Source organism: Ursus americanus, chromosome X, assembly GCF_024610735.1.
Source record: "Ursus americanus isolate L20-20 chromosome X, mUrsAme1.1.p, whole genome shotgun sequence".
In the NCBI taxonomy this organism is placed as follows: domain Eukaryota; kingdom Metazoa; phylum Chordata; class Mammalia; order Carnivora; family Ursidae; genus Ursus; species Ursus americanus.
Window position 1 is genome coordinate 30497511 of NC_142164.1, and position 22015 is coordinate 30519525.

The following is a 22015-nucleotide window of genomic DNA, read 5'->3' on the forward strand; positions in this document are numbered from 1 at the left end:
AGGTATCCCTGTATTAGTTTTGATATCAGAAAACACAGATGATAAACCATTTTTTAAATTACTATATAAGGGGGTGCCTGCGTGGCTCAGTTACGTGTCCAACACTTGGTTTCATCTCAGGGTCAGGAGATGGAGCCTCATGTCAAGCTCCGTACCCCCTCTCTCCCTCTGCCCTCCCCCTAACACACCCCCGCCCCCCACCCCGCTCGCACATGTGCTCTTAATCTCTCTCTCTCTCTCTCAAAAAAAAAAATCACTATAAGGTCTCAGGGCATTTGGCTGGCTCAGGTGGTGGAATGTGTGACTCTTGATCCCAGGGTTGTGGGTTCGAGCCCCATGTTGGGTATAGAGATTACTTAAAAATAAAATCTTAAAAATAAAATCATGGGGTGGCTGGGTGGCTCAGTTAACCATCTGCCTTCGGCTCAGGTCGTGATCCCGGGGTCCTGGGATCGAGCCCCACAACAGGCTCCCTGCTCAGCAGAGAGCTTGCTTCTCCCTCTGCCCCCTCCCTGCTTGTGTTCTCTCACGATTTCTCTCTCGTGCTCTCTCTCAGATGAATAAATAAAATCTTTTTTAAAAAAAATCATTATAAGGTCTCTGCTACCTGTAACTCAGAAGTTATATTTTCTGGGTAACTATAGGTTTACTACTACTTTAAGTAAGAAAGCATATTTTAATCATTTTGGATGAGAACATTTCTAAAATATATATTTTTGTGCCTTCTTCAATGGCACTTAATGTTCAATAAATTGCTTTCTTTATTAAACACAGCCAGTTACCACCTTTACTGTGAATATACTCAGGGCCTTTCAAATGGATTAAGTAGGCCATAATATCAGCTCCCCCTCAGCCTTCAGGGCAACAGAGCAGGGCCCAGGGAAGCCAGAACCGTGAGCAGACTCTTCCAGCCATCAATAGACTCATTAGTTTATCCAGTGTTCAGTGGAACTATTACTAAGTTTTCTGTGTGTCGTGTCGAGAAAAAGTTGAAAGCAGTACCATATGGAACAGCTGTGCTATGTATGAGTCCTTTTATCATTTTTTGGATTCCTCTCTTGCAATCAAAATATTACCTGACGATATTATGTGTTGACCTACATGTTGTCACAGTTTGCTACTTCTATTTTGTTTGACCTCAGACACCAGATGACCAGATTTTTTAAAAATTCTGTAAAAAGTAAGTATAATGGCTTTGAATAAACCTAAGGAGCTTTTCTTTAAGAAAAATAATGAGCCGGGGTGCCTGGGTGGCTCAGTGGGTTAAGCATCTGACTCCTGCTCTCAGCTTAGGTCTTGGTCTCAGGGTTGTAAGTTCAAGCCCATGCAGAACTTAAAATAAAAAGAAGACGGGGCGCCTGGGTGGCTCAGTCGCTAAGCGTCAGCCTTCGGCTCAGGGCGTGATCCCGGCATTCTGGGATCGAGCCCCGCATTAGGCTACTCCGCTGGGAGCCTGCCTCTTCCTCTCCCACTCCCCCTGCTTGTGTTCCCTCTCTCGCTGGCTATCTCTCTCTCTGTCAAATAAATAAATAAAATCCAAAAAAAAAAAAAAAAAGAAGAAAGAAAAAGAATGAGCTTTAATGCATGGAGTAAGTGACAGCTCTCCTGGGTGTTTACCCATCTCCTTAATTATTCCTAATTCTCTGATTTCTGAGAGTTGCCACTGCTAGACAGCCAAGCTCCAGATATCTGAGGTTTCATCATACACCTGCATTGTGGGTAAATCTTTTCCAAGAATTCTCAATGCTTTCTTTGATACACTTCCCATACTAGGAAAAGATCAAATTATAGAGGAGAATCTGTTTTGGGAAATTACTGTCAAATAAGTGACCAGTGTATAATCAAGCAAAATCTATATGCCCACCATTTGTGCTAGATGTTTGTAAGGGAAACAGAGGGATGTCATGATTACAATCCTTTTGCAACATATGATTTCATTATTTTGCACCTATTTATCTTGTTTTTAAAAGTCAGAAAACAGGGGCGCCTGGGTGGCTCAGTCGTTAAGCATCTGCCTTCGGCTCAGGGCGTGATCCCGGCGTTCTGGGATCGAGCCCCACATCAGGCTCCTCCGCTGGGAAGCCTGCTTCTTCCTCTCCCACTCCCCCTGCTTGTGTTCCCTCTCTTGTTGGCTGTCTCTATCTCTGTCAAATAAATAAATAAAATCTTAAAAAACAAAAAGGCAGAAAACAGGGACGCCTGGGTGGCTCAGTTGGTTAAGCATCTGCCTTTGGCTCAGGTCACGATCTCATGGCTCTGGGACTGAGTCTCACGTTGGGATCCTTACTTATCGGAGAGCCTGCTTCTCCCCCTGCCTGCTGCTCCCCCTGCTTTACTCTCTCTCTCTCTGACCAATAAATAAATAAAATCTTTTAAAAAAATTAAAAAACGAAAGTCAGAAAACAGGGTGCCTGGTGGCTCAGGTCATGATCCCAAGGTCCTGGGATTGAGCCCTGCGTGGGACACTCTGCTCATGTGGGAAGTCTGTTACTCCCTCTCCCTCTACCCCTCCCCCTGCTCGTGCTCTCTCTGTTTGTCTCTCTTAAATAAATAAAATCTTAAAAGAACTCAGAATACACTTTAAGATAACATAAAATAAAGGTAAAATGTTAAGTGTAAGTTATGTAGACAGTAGGTGTCACCGAAAGTGAGAAAAGGAAATTTACTAGGAAGCAGAGTAGTTGGGAAAAATTGTATAGTTGAATTGAGAAAAACAGGATTTGAAAGCAACTTTAAGACCAATCATGTTCTACTAACACTTCTGCTACCTACTATCAGAAAAATAATACAGGCATGATGCAGAATTTATTGACCATTTACTCTTTGTCAGATACTATAGAAATGACCACCAACACAGCCTCAAGCAACTCATAATCCATTGGCTGGGGACAGGAAATGGTGGTGGGAGATGGACATATAAACTAGATAGAGCATAGATTTAAAACAGTAAGGCAATTCTCGTATTTTTTAAATAAAAGCTTGAAATAAAGAAAAGAGATGTACTGTAACTCACGTCTGAAATAAAGAAAAGGAATGTACTGTAACTCACGTTTTCTGTTTTAACCTTCCACCATCAGTATCTGTTGTCTGAGACTGTAACTTCTCTTCATCATCTGACTGTGCCGCATCATTACTATAAGGGGAAGAAGTCATTTTAAAAGAAGCCATTTCCCCTATACCTCTCAACAATCTACGTATACTATATACTCAGGCACTCAGAATAAAACTACGTTAACATACTTTATAGAAGTTTAATTTTAATGATGATTCTGAGAATGTAAGACTTGACAGATCAAAAACTAGAATCTTTAAGCATGGTGTAATGTACAAAATGCAAGTGAAAGCAATTTAGGAACTTAGGGAAAACCTACTACCGACAAGGCTTTTTGTTGGACAAAACGTGCTGCACAGAAATGACAGTTTAACTTCCTCTTCGCTCTTCAGGTACATCACGTATTACACTTTATTAAGATTTGCTTTCACAATTATCATTTCTTCGATCTACATACATCTCACAGTAAAGTTAATCACCTCACTCTAAAGCCATTTTCTGACCTACAAAGATAACACAATCACTTATAAAATTTGTGGTCCTTAAAGCAAGGTTCAGAAACCAGGTATTCATTCCACATGGCTTTTTACCCTCAATATATTTCAATAATGTCACTAGTATTATATAAATCGTTTAAAAAGAAAAATGAAATACTATGAGATTTCAGATATATACTATTTTCCCCAAGTAACTGTATGGTCTTAAGAGAGAACAATGTTGAAGAATACGTACATTAACTAACTCTATTTTAATTCCAAATTTAAAAAAAGAAGACTGAATGAAACCAAATTAAGGACTGTTACAGTTCATAAACACAGAAATCTTCGCCACCACTCTGAAACACTACAAATGATAAACAGTAACAACAGGCCATACCTTACATATTCCTTAGTCCTTCTCATGATGTGCAGAGTGAGAGGATTAATACCTGTTGGCAGTTTCTCTTCCGCAAGACTCAAAGGTATTTCTTCTCCAGTATCCAGGTTCTTAATCATGACACTGGCTAAAATTTCCTGAGGTAAAAAATAACACCAAGAGGACCTATAATTTAATTATCTTTTTGAGTCTGCAAAATCCTCAAATATTTAAGCTAAGGACTTTCTAGATACATTCAGTACGGTGTACAATAATTTTTAACTTCTTTTGTGAGATACAATTCATACACTGCAAAATGCACTCATTTAAAGTGTATAATTCAATGATTTTGAGTAAATTCAGAGTTGTGCAACAGTCACCTTAAGTTTAGAATATTTCCACTACCTCAAAAAGAAACCTCATACCCATTAAATGTCATACCTCATTCCCCTCTCCTCCCAGCCCCTGGCAACGACTATTTACTTTTTGTCTCTATAGTTTGCCTATTCCAGACATTTCATATAAATCAAATCATCCCATATGTGGTCTTTTGTGATTGGCTTCTTTCACTTAGCACCGTGTTTTCAAGGTTCATCCATACTGCAGCATGTGTCAGAACTCCATTCTTAATTGCCAAAAAACAGTCCATGTGGATTGGATATACCACATTTTATTTATCCATTCATGGGCAATGAACGTTTGTGTTGTTTCCATACTGGCTATTATGAATACTTGTATACATTTTTTTTAAAGATTTTATTTGAGAGAGAGAGAGAGAGAGAGAGAAAAGAGAGCACACGAGCATGAACAGGGGGAGGGGTAAGGGCAGAGGGAGAAGCAGACTCCCTGCTGAGCAGGGAGCCCCATGCACAGGGCTCAATACCAGGACCCTGAGATCATGACCTGAGCCAAAGGCAGACGCTTCACCAACTGAGCCACCCAGGTGCCCCACCTGTGTACATTTTTTTTGTGTGGACATATATTTTCATTTCTATTTGGTGTATACATAGGAGAGAATTGCTGAGTCATGGTAACTCAATGCCTAATGCTTTGAGGAACTGCCATACTGTTTTCCAAAGTAAAATAATTTTTTCAAACGTTATCATTTAAAAGAAATGAAAACTGGGGCGCCTGGCTGGCTCAGTCGGTGGAGCATGCGGCTCTTAATATTGGGGTTGAGTTTGAGCAACACGTTGGGTGTAGCGATTACTTAAAAATTAAAAGAAAAAATCTTTAAATAAAGAAAAAAGACATGAAAACTAAGATTTTGCTTCAAAACTTTATTCAGAATAAATTGGCCAACTGATGTATAATAAATTTTAATGGTAAGCACTGAGTCTGTATACACTGTACATCACCTAACAAGTATAAAAACGTATAACATCAAGTTCTTTTTAAGCCCACCTTCTATTAAATTTGGGCTTTGTTTTTAATACATTTATTCTACCACATAATGGTATAAAAAGGTAATTTTAAGTTAGAGCTGCAAACTCCAGCATATTAAAAAAAACAAAAACTGGGGCGCCTGAGTGGCTCAGTCAGTTAAGCGTCTGCCTTAGACTCAGGTCATGATCCCAGAGTCCTGGGATCAAGCCCTGAGTCAGGCTCCCTGCTCAGTGGGGAGCCTACTTCTCTCTCTCTTCCCTACTTGTGCTCTCTGTTGCTATCTCTGTCTCTCTCTCTCTCAAATAAATAAAATCTTTAAAAACAAACAAAAAAAAACAGAAAACAAAACAAAACAAATAAACCCAAAACTGGGATGCCTCATTGGCTCAGTCAGTAAAGCATGTAACTCTTTTTTTTTTTTAAATGATTTTTTATTATATTATGTTAGTCACCATACAGTACATCCCCAGTTTCCGATGTAAGGCTCGATGATTCATTAGTTGTGTATAACACCCAGTGCACCATGCAATACGTGCCCTCCTTACTACCCATCACCGGTCTATCCCATTCCCCCACCCCCCTCCCCTCTGAGGCCCTCAGTTTGTTTCTCATAGTCCATAGTCTCTCATGTTTCATTCCCCCTTCTGATTACCCCCCCTTTCTTTATCCCTTTCTTCCCCTACCGATCATCCTAGTTCTTATGTTCCATAGATGAGAGAAATCATATGATACTTGTCTTTCTCTGCTTGACTTATTTCACTTAGCATTATCTCCTCCAGTGCCGTCCATGTTGTAGCAAATGTTGAGAACTCGTTCTTTCTGATAGCTGAGTAATATTCCATTGTATATATGGACCACAACTTCTTAATCCAGTCATCTGTTGAAGGGCATCTCGGCTCCTTCCACGATTTAGCTATTGTGGACATTGCTGCTATGAACATTGGGGTGCATATGGCCCTTCTCTTCACTACGTCTGTATCTTTGGGGTAAACACCCAGTAGTGCAATGGCTGGATCATAGGGTAGCTCAATTTTTAACTTTAAGGGACCTCCACACTGTTTTCCAGAGTGGCTGTACCAACTTGCATTCCCACCAACAATGTAGGAGGGATCCCCTTTCTCCACATCCTCTCCAGCAATTGTTTCTTTGTAAAGCATGTAACTCTTGATCTCAGGGTTATGAGTTTGAGCCCCACATTGGGTGTAGCGTTTACTTAAAAATAAATAAATAAATAAAAATAAATAAAATATAAATTTTTTTATTATCTAAGAAAATCAATTTTCATTTTTTCCTTCTACATTAATTTTTTTTGCTTAATAACAATAAACTTAAAAAAATTTTTTAATCATGGTAAAATATTTTTAGCTGTATAGTTCAGTGGTATTAAACACATTCACAATGCTGTGCAACCATCACCACCATTTATCTTGAGAACCTCTTCATCTTTTCACTCTGACTTTTATATGTTTTTAAGAACAAAAAAAATCGAATCATACCTCATCAGTAAGCTCTCTCCCAGAGTTGGATCTAGGTCTCTGAGGGCCCATCACTTCACCTGCTATGGTCTGCCCATCAGGTGCTTTTCCATTTTCCTAAAATTACAATTTTATAAACAGAAAGTAGACGAGTCAATTTCTACAAACACTCAATTATTCATTACCACACACAGTTTAAAGAATTCCATACTTCACATAATGGAGCCTACTGAAAATTTTAATGAAACACTCCATTTCAGTCCTTTATTATTCCCAGCATGCTGAAAAACATTAGGTATCAAAACCACTGCTGCCCATGAAATAATGTCTTAGTCTTGAAAGCAAATAAATGTTCTATTTGAACCTGACCCAAAAGCAGTTCTCTACTAGCAGAATGCCAGCACTAAGGGTGCCATTAATCAGAGCTATACTTGTGCTTATCTTGAAGGCAGGGGTTGGCAAACTTTTGTATAAAGAGCCAGACAGTAAATGTTTTAGGCTTTCTGCTTCACATATAGTGTCTATCACATATTCCTTTTTTTTTTCTTACAATCCTTTAAAAATGTAAAGACCATTCTTAGCTCAGGGACTCTATGAAAACAGGCTACTGCGTCTCTGCTCTAAGGCTATGACAAGACTGAAGTGCCATATCTCCCAGTCTGCTAACCTGTCCCTACCATAGATACCACATAAGCCTTGAGTCCCAGAAATTGGGCTAAGGTAAAAATTCATGCTCTCACGTGCTTTCTATCGCCTCATATAGGGATATACAGCCTAGTATATGAAGGTTTTTTTCATGATTAGGTAAAGGAAATTGTAAATAGAAGTCCTCAATTTTGACCACCATAGGTAAGGTAAATAAAGACTGTAGTTGATGTTTATTAACATTATAATAATGTTACAAATAGCAGTATCTTTCATTTTTTTGATTGCCTACTGCATGCCAGGTACTTGGCATATTTTATTTCACTTCATCCTTGCACGACACCTTCAAGGAAGGTTTTCCCCTCATTTTATCAATGGGACATCTGAAACTCAGATATTAGTTTGTTAGAATCACCTAGCTATGTAGTAGCAGAGCTAAAAAAGGGATATAAGACGGCCAGGTTTTAAGGACAAGGAAATATTTTGCCTAGAGAAGAAAGAAGGTTCGACAAGCAACAAACCAGACAGCTACAGAAAGTTGTTAAAGTCTCTTATCAAAAATAACATGAATTCACGAACCTGGGCAGTAACTACTTTATCTCCACTGGTAGCACTTGCCAAGTCAAGAGAAGGCTGAGAATCCTTGACTGTATTCTCTGAAGCCATGTTCGTACTTAGGAGAGTATCAGATGTAATATTCTCTTTGGGAACTGCAATGTCAATAATGATAGTAATGATGATGATGATAATGGCAATAACTAGTATTTATATAGGACCTTACATAGAGCTTCAAAAGTGATTTAACCTTTGTCTGATTCTTACAACAATCCCATAAGGAAAGTGGTTTTATTACTCTCATTTTATATATGGAGAAACCAGGGTTCGAAAAAGTTATTTCAATTCCTCAAAGTTATACAACTTACACACGAAGAGATCTACATCTTGAATTCAGATCTTAAGTCTCCAATGGTAACAGATTTGAAAGTCTGAAGTCTACTAAAATGTTCGAACACAGTAACTTACTACCAATGTAAACACTTTCACCTTTTATTACTAAAATAACTTTTATAACTTGGTCATGGTCATTGACGTGGTTGTATATAGCATAAACTGAAACAAAACCAGAAAGTAAAATTCCAAAATCTCTCCACAAAAAGTTCTTTCTCAATTAAATACTTGCCATCTAGATCAGGCGTTTTAAGGGCCTCAAACTCCAATTCGCTTTTCTTTTTTCTTGGTGGTGGAGCAGGTCGAGATGGAGGTGGGGGTCTGGGAGGTGGGAAATTAGTTGGAGGGGGAGGGCGTGCTGGAACAGGCTTCTTAGTACTAGCCACAATGTCAGGTTCTGGAGTAAGCTGTCTTGGGGGTTTGGCGGGAGCCACTTCTTCCATGGCAGCAAAATCTTTAGTAGATAAAGAGTCTGAGGACACAGGTTCTAGAACATCACCACTTCCTTTGACTTCCATGGCTTCCTTGTTCAATACTTCTGTTTCAGTTTCAGGCACATTATGCTGCTCAGCTGAACTTATTTCAGTTAACTTAGTGATTTCATCAACTGACTTCTCATAAGTGTCATCAGAAGGAAAACATCTTCTTGATTCTAATTCAGTTTCTTCAATTGCATTCTGACTCTCTGCCTTTTTGGAATCTTCCGGTACTTGATCTATGGCTAACAGTCCAGGTATATTGCTAAGATCTGTTCCAGCTACAATAGAACTGGCAGTAGCCTGGTCAGAGTGCCCTTTTCCTTTGGAATCCGAAGAGTCGTCTTCCAGCTGTAGTACTTTCTGACTCTCCTCAATAATACTTTCAATAATCTGATGAAAGGTTAAAAAGCAGTTTTTAAAAAATGAGGCTATTTACAAGAACATAACAGCTAATCATTTACATAGTACTTACTATGTGCCAGGGAATGTTATTAACACTTTACCTTTTTAATCTTTACAATAACTCTATGAGATCGCACTCTTAATATCATCATTACACAAATGAAGGAACAAAAGCATAGAGGGATCAAGTGATTTGTCCAAGGACACAGAGCTAGTGAGTGATGAAGCTGGCAAAAATCCCGGGAGTTTGGTTCCAGAATCTGAACTCTTAACCATTATAATAGGGAATCTGCTAGTATGTATAATCACAATAGTTCAAACAACCCTGTAAAATAAAGTTCAGACCTAAATTTACATTCAGACTCTTCATGTCACTGTTCATTTACATATTTATGCCAAGTCAGTTACAGTAACAACCTACTGCTTTTAGCCTAGTTAACAAAACCATGAGAACCAAAACCACCGAGCACAAGAATTTGAATTGTTTAGTTCTGAACTCAAGCCCAAGACAGAAAAGGCCAGCAGATGCAGCGAGATTAATAGTCTTAAACAAACTACACCTAATACTCCACTATTCAGAGAAATGTCAGGACCACGAAAAGAGTTCACTCAGCTCACCTTGCCTTTTTCCCCATTCTATTTCTTTTCTGTAGCTGAAAAATACAGATAGGGTTTCTATATCTTATACCAACATTTAGAAGAAAAGATATTTTCTACTCAGTACTGTCATTATTACTACATACAATCTCCCAGTCCACTTATCTTTCCACCATGCCCAACCATGGATGACTTCTGCTTTCTCAATTCCTTGGCTCCAGAAAGTTAACAGAATGTGTCACAGACCCATCCTGATCTGGCTTACCACAAATTCATGCTGACTTCAACTGGATATGACTGCCACCCAGTAATATTCTTCCCTGATTTCCCAGCACAGTCCACATAATGATTTTTCTTAAACTTCAAATTGTTATCCTAGTTTTTTTTTTTTTTTAAGATTTATTTATCTGAGAGAGAGAGAGAGAGAGCATAAGCGGGGGGGGGGGGGGGGGGTAGGGAGTGGCAGGCAGACGGGGAGGGAGAAGCAGGCTCCCTGCTAAGCAGGGAGCCTGACAGGGGGCTGGATCCCAGGACCACCTGAGTGGAAAGCAGCCGCTTAACCAACTGAGCCACCCAGGTGCCCCTTATCTTAGTCTTAATTACACTTTTTACCAGAGGAATATTAACTAGAGTCCACCTACTTTGTCAATTAGGTGGTTACTGAGCACTGAGTGCCTTAGTGATAACAGAAGCCAGTGGGTTTAAGAATGAGTAAGAGGTGACAACATAGAGATAGCCAGCACAATCTATGTTTTCAAAAAGCTTGGCTATAAATGGAAGAGGCTGGAAGAAAGTGACCCAGCATTTTTACAAACTGAGGGGAAGGAGTCAATGGAAAGTAAGATAATGAAGTTCTGGAGAAGAAAAGAAAGAGGGTCTATTGTGTATTAGGCCAATACACATATTTTCTATTTAATCATCACACAGGCCTTGAGGTAGCTAGATTATTTCCCTTCTACAGAAACAGGAATCTGAGGTAACAGCATTAAGAAGTTTGTCCAAGAAGAAAAAAAAAAGAATTTTGTCGAAGGTCCCACAGCTATTAAACTACAAAGTCAAAACTGAAATCCAGGTTTTTCTAAAAAATCCAGTGTTTTTTATATTATAGCATGTTATTTTGGACAGGCAAAAAACAATAATACTAAGTTCTCAGACTTGAAAAAGAGGCAAAAGATGAAAACAAATTTGCAGGTAAGGGAAGTGAGAGCAGATGAAAAGGTGTAAATGCAGGCTTCTTAGTCTCTAATGCCTACGTGCAGTCATAAACAAGGTTATCTGCTGAAAGCAAGCAGGATACATGTGGGCACAGTGAGCATGAGGTGACTGTAAAGGTCTGAAATAATCACTATAGGGGCGCCTGGGTGGCTCAATCGTTAAGCGTCTGCCTTTGGCTCAGGTCATGATCCCAGGGTCCTGAGATCGAGCTCTGCATCGGGCTCTCTGCTCAGCGGAAAGCCTGCTTTTCCCTCTCCCACTCCCCCTGCTTGTGTTCCCTCTCTCGCTGTGTCTCTCTCTGTCAAACAAATAAAATCTTTAAAAAAAAAAAAAAAAGAATCACTATGCATGATGGACAGGATAATGCGAGAAGAGGGGTTAAAATGAGGTTAAAAATCACAAGTCTTCCCCAATCCCTTATCCCTTCCTTCACTGTACTCCTATCAGTCTTAACCATTCACTATAGTACGAACTATAAACACAAAGTAATATATGGGCTAGCTCTATATAAATACTTTCTCCATAGCAGATAATTAGCTTTTGGAACACAAGGCCCATATTTTCTCCCTCTTGATACACTCTAACAGCACCTACTCATAGTACCTAACCCTGTTTTTTTTTTTTTTCCTTCTGGGTTTCAGGAGGTAGCAAAGAGGGTAAGACCAAGAGAACAGCGAGAATCAAGATCAACATAGAGATGAATATGCTAAAGCAACTGTTAGCTTCACATCACCTCCCTGCTTCAAAAACCTCACTGATTTTCCAGTGACTCTAAAATAGAAACCAGATGTTTTAGTATGACATAAAAGGCATTCCCATAGTTTGGCCCTAACTTTGGGCTCTAGTCTCATTTGCAACCATTCTGCACATTTCTCTTCTCCATGCCTTTGGTTATGCCTTTCAACTCTCATCTTTGCCTGTCCAAATCTTACCCATTCATCGAGAACCAGCTCAGATGTTTCTTCCTCCATGAGGTCTTCCCCATTCCTATCCTCAAGCAGGAAGTCAAGTCTCCCTTTCCGTTCTTATAATAGTTTGTAAGTTTATATGAACACTTTACATTCAGTTTTGTGTTTAACTAATTTCCTCTACTAAAACACACAATCCACAGGGATTGTGTCCTGCCTGGAGCAGTGTCTATCCCCACAGCCTTTATCATTCATATGTGATACTTAAATCAACTGAAAAGACTAGAACTTAAAAAGTAAGACCTAGTCTTAAGCTTCACTCAACTGCTCCATAATGTTTACTGTTTCTTCAGTTTCTAAAGTCTTCTTAAAAATCACCTTTTTTGGCCACTATTACTTACCCTAAGAAAAAATTCTTAAAAAGGAAAAGAAAAACTCTAGTGGAAAAACTAGAAACATTTCAAGTTTCAACAATAAAAATGGCCAGATGCATTGTAATATATTTGTTTGATAGAAACTGACATATCAAATGAAAACTGAGTATTGAAATTGTGTAGAAATATGATGAAAACTAATAATGGTAAGAGTAAAAAGTAAAATATAGAATTCTATCTACACTATTATTAGGCAAAGAAAACCAAAAAAAACCAAAAACGCATGCTAATGGGTGAGAACCAAAAATGAATGCTGAAAAATTAAGACAGCTGTTTGTTACAGTGTAGAATTGTGGGCAACTTCTGATTTAAAAAGAAAAAAATGGTATTACTTTCATTATTTATGCCAATACACAATACCATTTCTCCCCCAAAAATTCCTTTTAAGGGAAAAAAGTTGATCAATATTAAAATATAGAGTCCATTGGCGCGCCTGGGTGGCTCAGTTGGTTCAGCACCAGACTTTTTTTTTAGATTTTATTTACTTATTTGTCACAGAGGGAGAGAGAGAGAGCACAGCAGGGTGAGTGGCAGGCAGAGCAGGCAGAGGGAGAAGCAGGCTCCCCACCGAGCAAGGTGCCCAATGTGAGACTTGATCTCTGGGATCATGACCTGAGCCGAAGGCAGATGCTTAACCAACTGAGCCACCCAGGCATCCCTCAGCATTGGACTCTTGATTTTGGCCCAGATCATCTCAGGGATGTGGAACTGGGCTCTGCACTGGGCATGGAGTCTGCTTAAGATTCTCTCTCTCTCTCTCTCTGCTCCTCCCCCCCCTTTCTCCCTGTCTAGTAAATAAAATAAAGTAAAATAAAATAATACATAAAATATGGAGTCCATTAAATTTATAAATTCCACAAGGGTAGAAAAATGGATCTTCATCAAGGGCGATTTTGCCCAGCACTCCTCCCCAGACATTTGGTGATGTCTGTAAGACATCTTTAGTTGTCATGATAGGGTGCGGGTAAGGAGGAATCTACTGACGTCTAGTGGGTAGAAGCCAGGGACACTGTTGAATATCCTACAATGCACAGAAAAGTCTCTCCTTCCCTCCACAACAAAAAATTGTTCAGCCCAAAGTGTCACTATTGAGAAACTCTGGGAGAGAGAATGTGTCGTGTTGCTGGTCTCTGGAAACCCACTGGCTAGAATAGGGCCAGGGGCACAGAAAATACTCACAAGTAGTATAACTAAATGAGCACACAGCATCCTTTCTCCTTGGATTTTATCCTGATACTGTGAACTACCCATTGTCAAAATTTTTATCTTGTGCTCAGTCTCTTCTAGTAAACCAAACTCTGAAGCTTTATAGCATCAATTCTTTAAAAGGTATCAAAGGCACTATCAGAGTAATGACTTCTTGTAACCTCTAACTCCTAAAGACATCAGAATTTGCTGCACTGAGTTTTTCAATACCTTTAACTCTTGGTAGTCACTTCAAGATATAAGCATAAAAAATAGAAATACATTACAAAACATTTTTCAAAATATTGTTTCAAGGAACAATTATCTATTAGTTTGTTTATGAAATGACCTCTAAAACGCCTGATATGTCTTCAATCTCAAACTCAAGATTCAAGGAACATTTACTGAACACTCACCAAGTACACAGCACTATACTAAAAGAATATAGAAAATTTTCCACTTTAAATACACCATATATATATATACACATATATATATATATATATATATATATATATACACACACACACATATATATATGACCTCTGTTAAACTAACACTGACATCATATCTTACCAACCTTTTTAGACACATCTTGCTTCAATTCTTGTACAGGAGACTCATGTCCAACTTCGTGTGCAGTGTTCTCAGTTTCCTACATCAAAAAGAAAAAAAGAGACCAAATGATGACATTTTCTCTTTAAAATTCTCTTTAAGATGGGTACAAATTAGAAAATATAGCATTAATAAAGCAAAGGCCCATAAAGGGCTTAGATGTTTGTATACGGAAAGATACCCAGATATTTTATGCCAACTGGGACAATGTGATTTGTATAAGGTTACCAGTCAGCATTTTCTATATTTCTACGGCAACAGGTTATTTTCCTATAAATATGCCCATCTCTTTAACATTAAAAACCATATGGGAAGATAAAAACTACCAAGTACCTCTGTACTTGTACTTAAAAAGATGAAGGATTTAAAGCAAAGGGTTGAATCAGAATTGCTATTTTTCCCAGAGTATTGCTCCATAAATATAAAAGTACATAAAGCAGAAAACCACATTCAGAACAATTTTCTTAAAAATGCTACATGCTTTAGATGAAAGGAGTCAAGAAAACCAGAAGTTAAATAAAGTCCACCAAACAGTAAGAGATGAAATCAAACCCACCAAAAATACATATATATCTACGTATACATTCATATACACATACGTACATATATATATATATATCTGGGAGGTTAGAGAAGGTAGAGACGGGTACTGCTTTTCTGCTGGAAAAAAAATTCCGGTAAAATAAGACAATTACACCTTTGTAAATGTAAACATAGTATTCGTCTCCATCCTAAATTGTCATTATGTTTACAAAAGTATAGCAATTTGAATCCTACTAATGATACTGAGAAAAAAACTTTTCATAATTTTTGGTACACATCACAGAGTTAGAGAAGGTCACAATAACCATTTGTGACAGATAAGCAACCTAAGGTGCATAATGATGTATGTAAGTATCAAGGGAGCACTTATACAAGTAATTAGGAAATGATCATGACAGGTGCTGTGATAAAACTACCACAGATCAGGGGCGCCTGGGTGGCTCAGTTGTTAAGCGTCTGCCTTCGGCTCAGGGCATGATCCCAGGGTCCTGGGATCGAGCCCCACATCGGGCTCCCTGCTCCACTGGGAGACTACTTCTTTCTCTCCCCTCCCCCTGCTTGTGTTCCTTCTCTTGATGGCTGTCTCTCTCTCTGTCAAATAAATAAATAAAATCTTAAAAAAAAAAAAAAGCTACTCCAGATCAGTATAATGCTGAAGATTTAATGTGCTAGAGAAATTTCCATAGGACTTCTGATATCTTCAAGCTGGAAAGTTGTTTTGTGGAATTTTAAGTGTCAGGTAAAATCCAAACTCAACCACAACCCACAAGGGCCTATATCTTTGACATCTTCTAGATTTCTCACCTCCCTTGTCCACCACAACCCCACAATCACACTTTGGCCAACTGGGTGGTTCTTTACCATCCTTAGGGTGATAGCTCAAGTGTTATCACATTAGAAAAACCTTCCCTGATCACCTTAAAATAGCCTTACCTGCTTCACTTTCTATCACATTATCTATATTTTCTGTTTCTTCATTGTACTTATTTCCATCTGAAATGACCCTGTTTACTTGCTTATTTTTTTGTCTCTTCCTTGCCCCACTAGAATGTAAGCTCCATCAGAGCAGGGGCTTTGTTCTGTCTACCACTATGTACCCAGTACCTAAAAGAGTGCCAGGCAAAAGTAATCATTTGCTAAATGAATGTTGAATAATGCATGGCTCTGGCTTTTCTTCAGTAAATACACATATCTTAAGATTATATATCTTAATAAAATCCTGGTTTTAAACTAAAAGAAAAAGAATTCTAATCAAAACCAATTAGTAAGATAATCTTGACAAGATGAGGGACAGAGAATACTTGAAAGGCTGATGGTCATTAAGGACAGTTAATGCACATTAGAGAAACACCTTCAACTACCTTACGAATTAACTATATTTATCCAATTATCCTCTAATAACTGTTCATTAGTAGGAAAATCAGAAGCACTATACAACATTAATTCCATGGGTATGTTCCCTAAATTAACTTAAGCAAAAATACACACTAATAATTCCCATACCTCAATTTAATTTGTTTGAATTAAGTACTTAACAACCATCAAAGATTAATATTCTCACACTGATCAAAACTGCCAAGCAGTGATTAGAGTTCTATTTCATTTGGCTTTAACAAAACTCTCCTGGACTTTGAACCTTTGAAAGGTTATCAACCTCTATAAGGTAAACTGGTTAAGTCACAAGTTTAATGGAGTGATAGGGCACCTACCAGAGGATCTAATCTCTAGAGAAGTTAATCAGAAGGTTTCTTAGTAAAACCTGGTTTAGTACATATATAGTCATTTATGATTCTCTCTCAGTGATGTCTAAGGTCCAGGTCCTTCCCCTAGCACCTTGATCAGTCTGTGGAGGTAAAGCAATAGAAGCCAAGAATGTGCCTGCAGACAACCAACACCAACTCAGACTTCAGACACTCCTCATTCACTACCTCCTTCTAGAGATGGGCTATCTCATTACTAAAGCACAGGGCCTACCAAATCCCAGATTCCCACCATCAGGCCATTTCTAACACATGCCTATCACAACCTCAGAAATATACTTCCTTAAGAGGTATGGTAGGGGGGCGCCTGGGTGGCTTCCTGCTCAGCAGGGAGTGTGCTTCTCAACCTCACCCTCTTCCCTCCCGATCCGTGCTCATCTTCTCTCTCTCCCACGCTCATGCTCTCTCTAATAAATAAAATCTTAAAAAAATAAAAAAAGAGGTATGATAGGATCATTCAATTTCTAGCAATTCACTCCACTCTTTCCCTCCATCTCTGCTGGATATTACACAGCTGCTTGTACCCTCCTCACAATATTCGGTTCTACAATTTGAGCTTTTTAATTTTAATAAGCACATCCGACAAAAGACTAATCATTTTCACAAATAATCTGTACAAAAGTAATCTACACTTGGGGTGCCTGGGTGGCTCAGTCGGTTAAGTGTCTGCCTTTGGCTCAGGTCATGATCCCAGGAGTCCCGCATCCAGCTCCCCTGCTCAGCAGGAGCCTGCTTCTCCCTCTCCCTGGGCTGCTCCCCCTGCTTGTGCTCTCTCTGTCAAAGAAACAAATACAATCTTTAAAAAAAAAAGTAATCTACTCTCTAGGAAATCTTATTATCTACTAAAGAACAGTAAGCTAAAAATGTCAGTTATTAAAAAATTCAGGTCACTTCTAGTTTTTACTAGTGAGGAAGGGGGGAGCTATTAACAGTGACTAAGTGAAATTTTATGTATTTACTTATTTACTTTTTAAAGTTTATTTATTGTTTTTATTTTTTGGTAATCTCTACCCCCAACGTGGGGCTCAAGCTCTTGACTCTTAGATCAAGCAAGAGTCACATGCTCTTCCAACTGAAGCAGCCAGGCGCCCCAACAGTGAAATTTTAAAAAATGTTTTAGAGATGTGACTTCTACTCTCTTTTGCTGAGAAGAGAAAAAAAACAACAACCAAGAAACAACTCTTAAATAGTATTCATGTCCATCCATTGATTCCTATCAACACAATCCCTTTGTCCAAGTCTCAAGTCTTGACATTCTAACTGCCTCTTAACAGCTCTGCACTTATTCTCTTTCCTCCAAACTATCTCCCACCCTTCCACCACTTATCTTTTGTTAATTCCCCAGCAAAAAAACCTCTGAAAAGCACAAATGTAAAGACACATAAAAATTGACTTTTAAAATGTCTTGCTTCAAAATTTTAAAGCCCAGAGTTCTTTTTTTCAAGACTTTATTTATATATACGAAAGTGGGGGGGGGGGAGGGACAAGCTGACTCCATGCAGAGCCCACGGGGCTCAATCCCACCACCCTGAGATCATGACCTGAACAGAAAACAAGCGTCAGAAGCTTAACCGACTGAGGGACCCAGGCGCCCCAAGCTGACAATCGAGGTTCCTCGAAATCTGGCCCCACTCTACTTATCCATTATTTCACTGCTGAAACATTTACAAAGGTCAGACCAGTCTTTCAATGTTCCCAGCAAATTCTATACCTTTGCATATTAATGCACTCATACTATTGCCTAATACACAGTGCTTTCCTGATCTTTATTTGCCTATGCAGCTCTCCCAATTTTCAAAGCCCAGCAGAAGTTCTACCTCTTCCCTGAAACTTTTCTGTTATTCCAGGTACCCGTGCTCTCCTGTGTTCTAGCTCCCCCTTCCTCCTCCAAACTTCCTTGGAGCACTTAAAGTCTATCCTGTTCTACAAACACCAATACCTCATATACATCTCTCTTCTGTGAGATTGTAAAATCATAAAAAATCAGACTACACCAAATTTTTTTGGATTACTTAATATCAACAGATATGCTGTTATACATGAAATGCACTCAATAGTCTGAGTACATTCATACCACAGACTACTATTTAACAATAAAAAGCAATAAACCGTTGATACATGCAACAGCTTGGATCTCAATCCTTTGAGCCAGTCTCAAAAGGTCACACACTATATGACTGCATTTATAGGATATTCTCAAATGACAACATTACAGAAATGGAAAACAGCTTAGTGGCTGCCTGGAGTTAGGGATGATGTGAGGGAGGGGGCGGGTGTGACTTTCTAAAAGGGTAGCACAAGGGAGATGTGGTGATGAAACAGATCTGCATCTTGTGGTGGTAGTTATACAAATACACATATGTAATAAACCAAAGCAAAACCATACACTCATATTTGTAGCAATGTCAAATTTCTGGTTTTGATATTGTACTATAATTAAGATATAACCACTAGGTGAAATGGATGACGGACACACAGGAGTTCTCTGTACTATGTTTGCAGCTTCTTGTAATCTGTAAGTATTTCAAAATAAAAAGTAAAAAAGGACAATATCCAACTTTGTGTTTATTTACTAAATTTTCTAATTTTATTCAAGTTAAGCACAATCTATAATTACTGAGATAAAGTAAATTTCACAAACCTATTTCTTATGACCTATAAATATCTTAGAGCTAAGTGGCTTTTAAAACCTACAGGCATAAACAGCAACTGTCTCTGGATATGGGGATTGGGAGGTGGAGGATGAGGAATGGGAGGGAAGCTATGTTTTCAAACATCTACTTTTTGTACTGAGCAAATTTTAACCATGTCCATGCATTATTTTTAAAAATTGTTATCAAATAGAATAAATACTAGAACTTTTATAAAATATAAGGAATGAAGAATTATGATATAACCTTTCTTAAGCACTCAGTTTAAGAAAAAGAACATTACCATTAGCTTTCGATCTCTTGCATATCCTCCATTTTCATTACAGTCTTTCTCCCTCAAAGATGACGGATACCTTGAATTTTTTGTCTATCATTCCCTTGCTGTTCTTTATAGTTTTACTGTGTTTCTATCTCTAAACAATATATTCTTTCATTCTGCATGTTTTTGAACTTAATATCAATGGAATCTTACTGTATGTATCTTACTGTGACTTGTTTTTCCCCCCACTCAACACTATGGTGCTGAAATTCATCTATGTCATTGTATATAACCAATTCATTCATATCTACTGCTGTAGAATATGCCATATGAACATATCACAATTTATCAAAAAAGATCAGTATCCAATGTGTATAAATAGAAGGTAGGGACACTGGTACTAAAAAATACAGCACATTTGAGATTATACATACATTATATACAGACATACACAAACATACACATACAGTATATACTCTATTTGATGTAAATAGTTCTGTTTGGTGATATTCTTGGACTTAAAATGGCTCTCACTGGCATAACGTCTCAATACCAAACTCCTTTGCTTGGAGATAAGGCTAGGATTGATTTTTATATATAGTGATGATACCAATGCATGTGACCATAAGAAGTATATAAGTGTTTTGGTTATTCCTCATTTTTGTCATGCAAGTATTACTTTTTCAATTAACATACACATGTATTTTATAGTATTCTTCTATTCTAAAAATTATAAAACAAAATTAGTGGAAATCTAAAAAACTTAGTCCCTTCTTTATAGCACAATATTTGCTATTTCTAGAGTATCCAATCACACCTAGTAAGATACAGGGACAATATTATTTAGCAAAAAATAAGTAACAGCAAAAGCAAGAAAATGAAGATTTACATAAAATAGAAAAATGAATGAGAAGTGTACACAACTTGTAGAAATATACTTCTCAGAAAACACAACCTACCTTTAATGTTGAAATCCCAACCTTTCCTGGAGACCTGTACAGAAATAAAAGGAAGGAGGTATTAAATAGTGGAAGCAAGAAGGGAAATACTTCTACACATTTATTAAAGAGAAACCCACATTTTAAAAAGCACTTATATAGTTTGTGATTGAAAAAAGTCTTTTGTGCACATAGAAAATGTAGAAAACATAAAAAAGCAGAAAATACTAGTGACCCATAATCCTACAATCTAGAGATTTGAGTATGTACCTTTTGTCTTCCCAAGTACTTATGATGTAAAATACTATAATAAGCATCCTTGTAAATAAAATTTTGTGCTCTTCCATGATAAATTTCTTTACAATAAATTTTCTAGGGGTGCCTGGGTGGCTCAGTTGGTTAAGCTTCCAACTCTTGATTTCAGCTCAGGTCATGATCTCAGGTTCGTGAGATCAAGCCCCCAGTAGGGCTCCACATCGGGCGTGGAGCCTGCTTAAGATCCTCTCTCTCCCTTTCCCTTTGCCCCTCCCCCACAGGTCATGTGTGCTCTCTCTCTCTCTCTCTCTCTAAAAATAAGTAAATCTTAAAACAAAACAGTAGCTATATAAAGTAGTGCCCATCATTTAATTGTAGTTCCTGGACAATATAATTTCATGTTAACAAAGGACAATTTACAGAAATGAAAATTATATTCCCAATTATTTGGCTTCCCTGGCATACCTATACTGCTATGTAACAAAATCCTCTTTTATCTAGAGGTGATTAGGACCAAGGCTATTCCGATTTTTAAAAAAAAAGAAAAAAGAGGGGGGCTTGGGTGGCTCAGTAGGTTAAGCCTCGGACTCTGGCTTTGACTCTTGTTTTGATCTCAGGGTGGTGAGTTCAAGCCCTGCACTGGGCTCCACCCTCAGCGGGGAGTCTGCTTCTCTCCTTCTCCCTCTGCCCCTTCCCCTGCTCACCAAAGCACACTCTCTTAATAAATAAATCTTAAAAAAAAAAAAGAAAAAAGAATCCACACAAAGGATGTCTAAAACAATGTAAGAGCAATCAAAAGAACAAAAATAAAAACAAAAAACCTTGAAGGAGCGTGAATTTCTACGTGGCACATATTCTGAATGCCAATTAGGAAAAAAAAAAAATCACTGGCCTCAGAGGTGTAGCAACAAGATGAAATAAGATTTAAAAAAACTTAAGCCCCATATGAGGTAGAGAAGGGAAGAAAAAGAAAATCTGCCTTCCCCATGACCCTCACTTTGAGAAATCTGACCAGGTTTTTTAGCTGTCAAAGAAAAAAAAAAAAACCACACACACACACAGAATGGGGAGCCACGCTTATCTGTTATGTAACTGATTTCATAAAGAGTACTTTCTGACCGTTGATTCACAGGATCTAAATTATGGGCCAGTTGTTGACACATATGGAAATATTCCAGATTGGTTCTAACAGGACTTTACATATAGTCATGTACAAACTATAAAGAGTAATTTATTACTTCCTTTTGAGAGACAAGGGGACATAGTGAAAAGAACAGGAGCTTTCAAGCATATGGATCCTGCTTAAATCGTCTTTTCTACCATTTACTCTACATGTGATCTTGATCAAATCATTTCATGTCTCCAAGCTTCAGTCTCCTCTATAAAAGGGTAAAAGCACGCTACTTCACAGAA

The 22015-nt window shown here is 38.1% G+C and overlaps 1 protein-coding gene across 2 annotated transcripts in view; it reads right to left on the bottom strand.

Annotated features, from left to right (window-relative positions):
- Window positions 1-22015, bottom strand: part of WDR44 (WD repeat domain 44) — an 84731-nt gene that overhangs the window by 37314 nt on the left and 25402 nt on the right. For both annotated transcript variants that reach the window (XM_087859925.1, XM_045804928.2), the window contains exons 2-8: window positions 20369-20402; window positions 14162-14236; window positions 8594-9230; window positions 7993-8123; window positions 6790-6885; window positions 3929-4065; window positions 3050-3133 (exon numbers count right to left, since the gene is read on the bottom strand). In XM_087859925.1, the coding sequence (XP_087716051.1) occupies window positions 3050-3133; window positions 3929-4065; window positions 6790-6885; window positions 7993-8123; window positions 8594-9230; window positions 14162-14236; window positions 20369-20402 (1194 nt within the window). The remainder of the gene's footprint in view (window positions 1-3049; window positions 3134-3928; window positions 4066-6789; window positions 6886-7992; window positions 8124-8593; window positions 9231-14161; window positions 14237-20368; window positions 20403-22015) is intronic.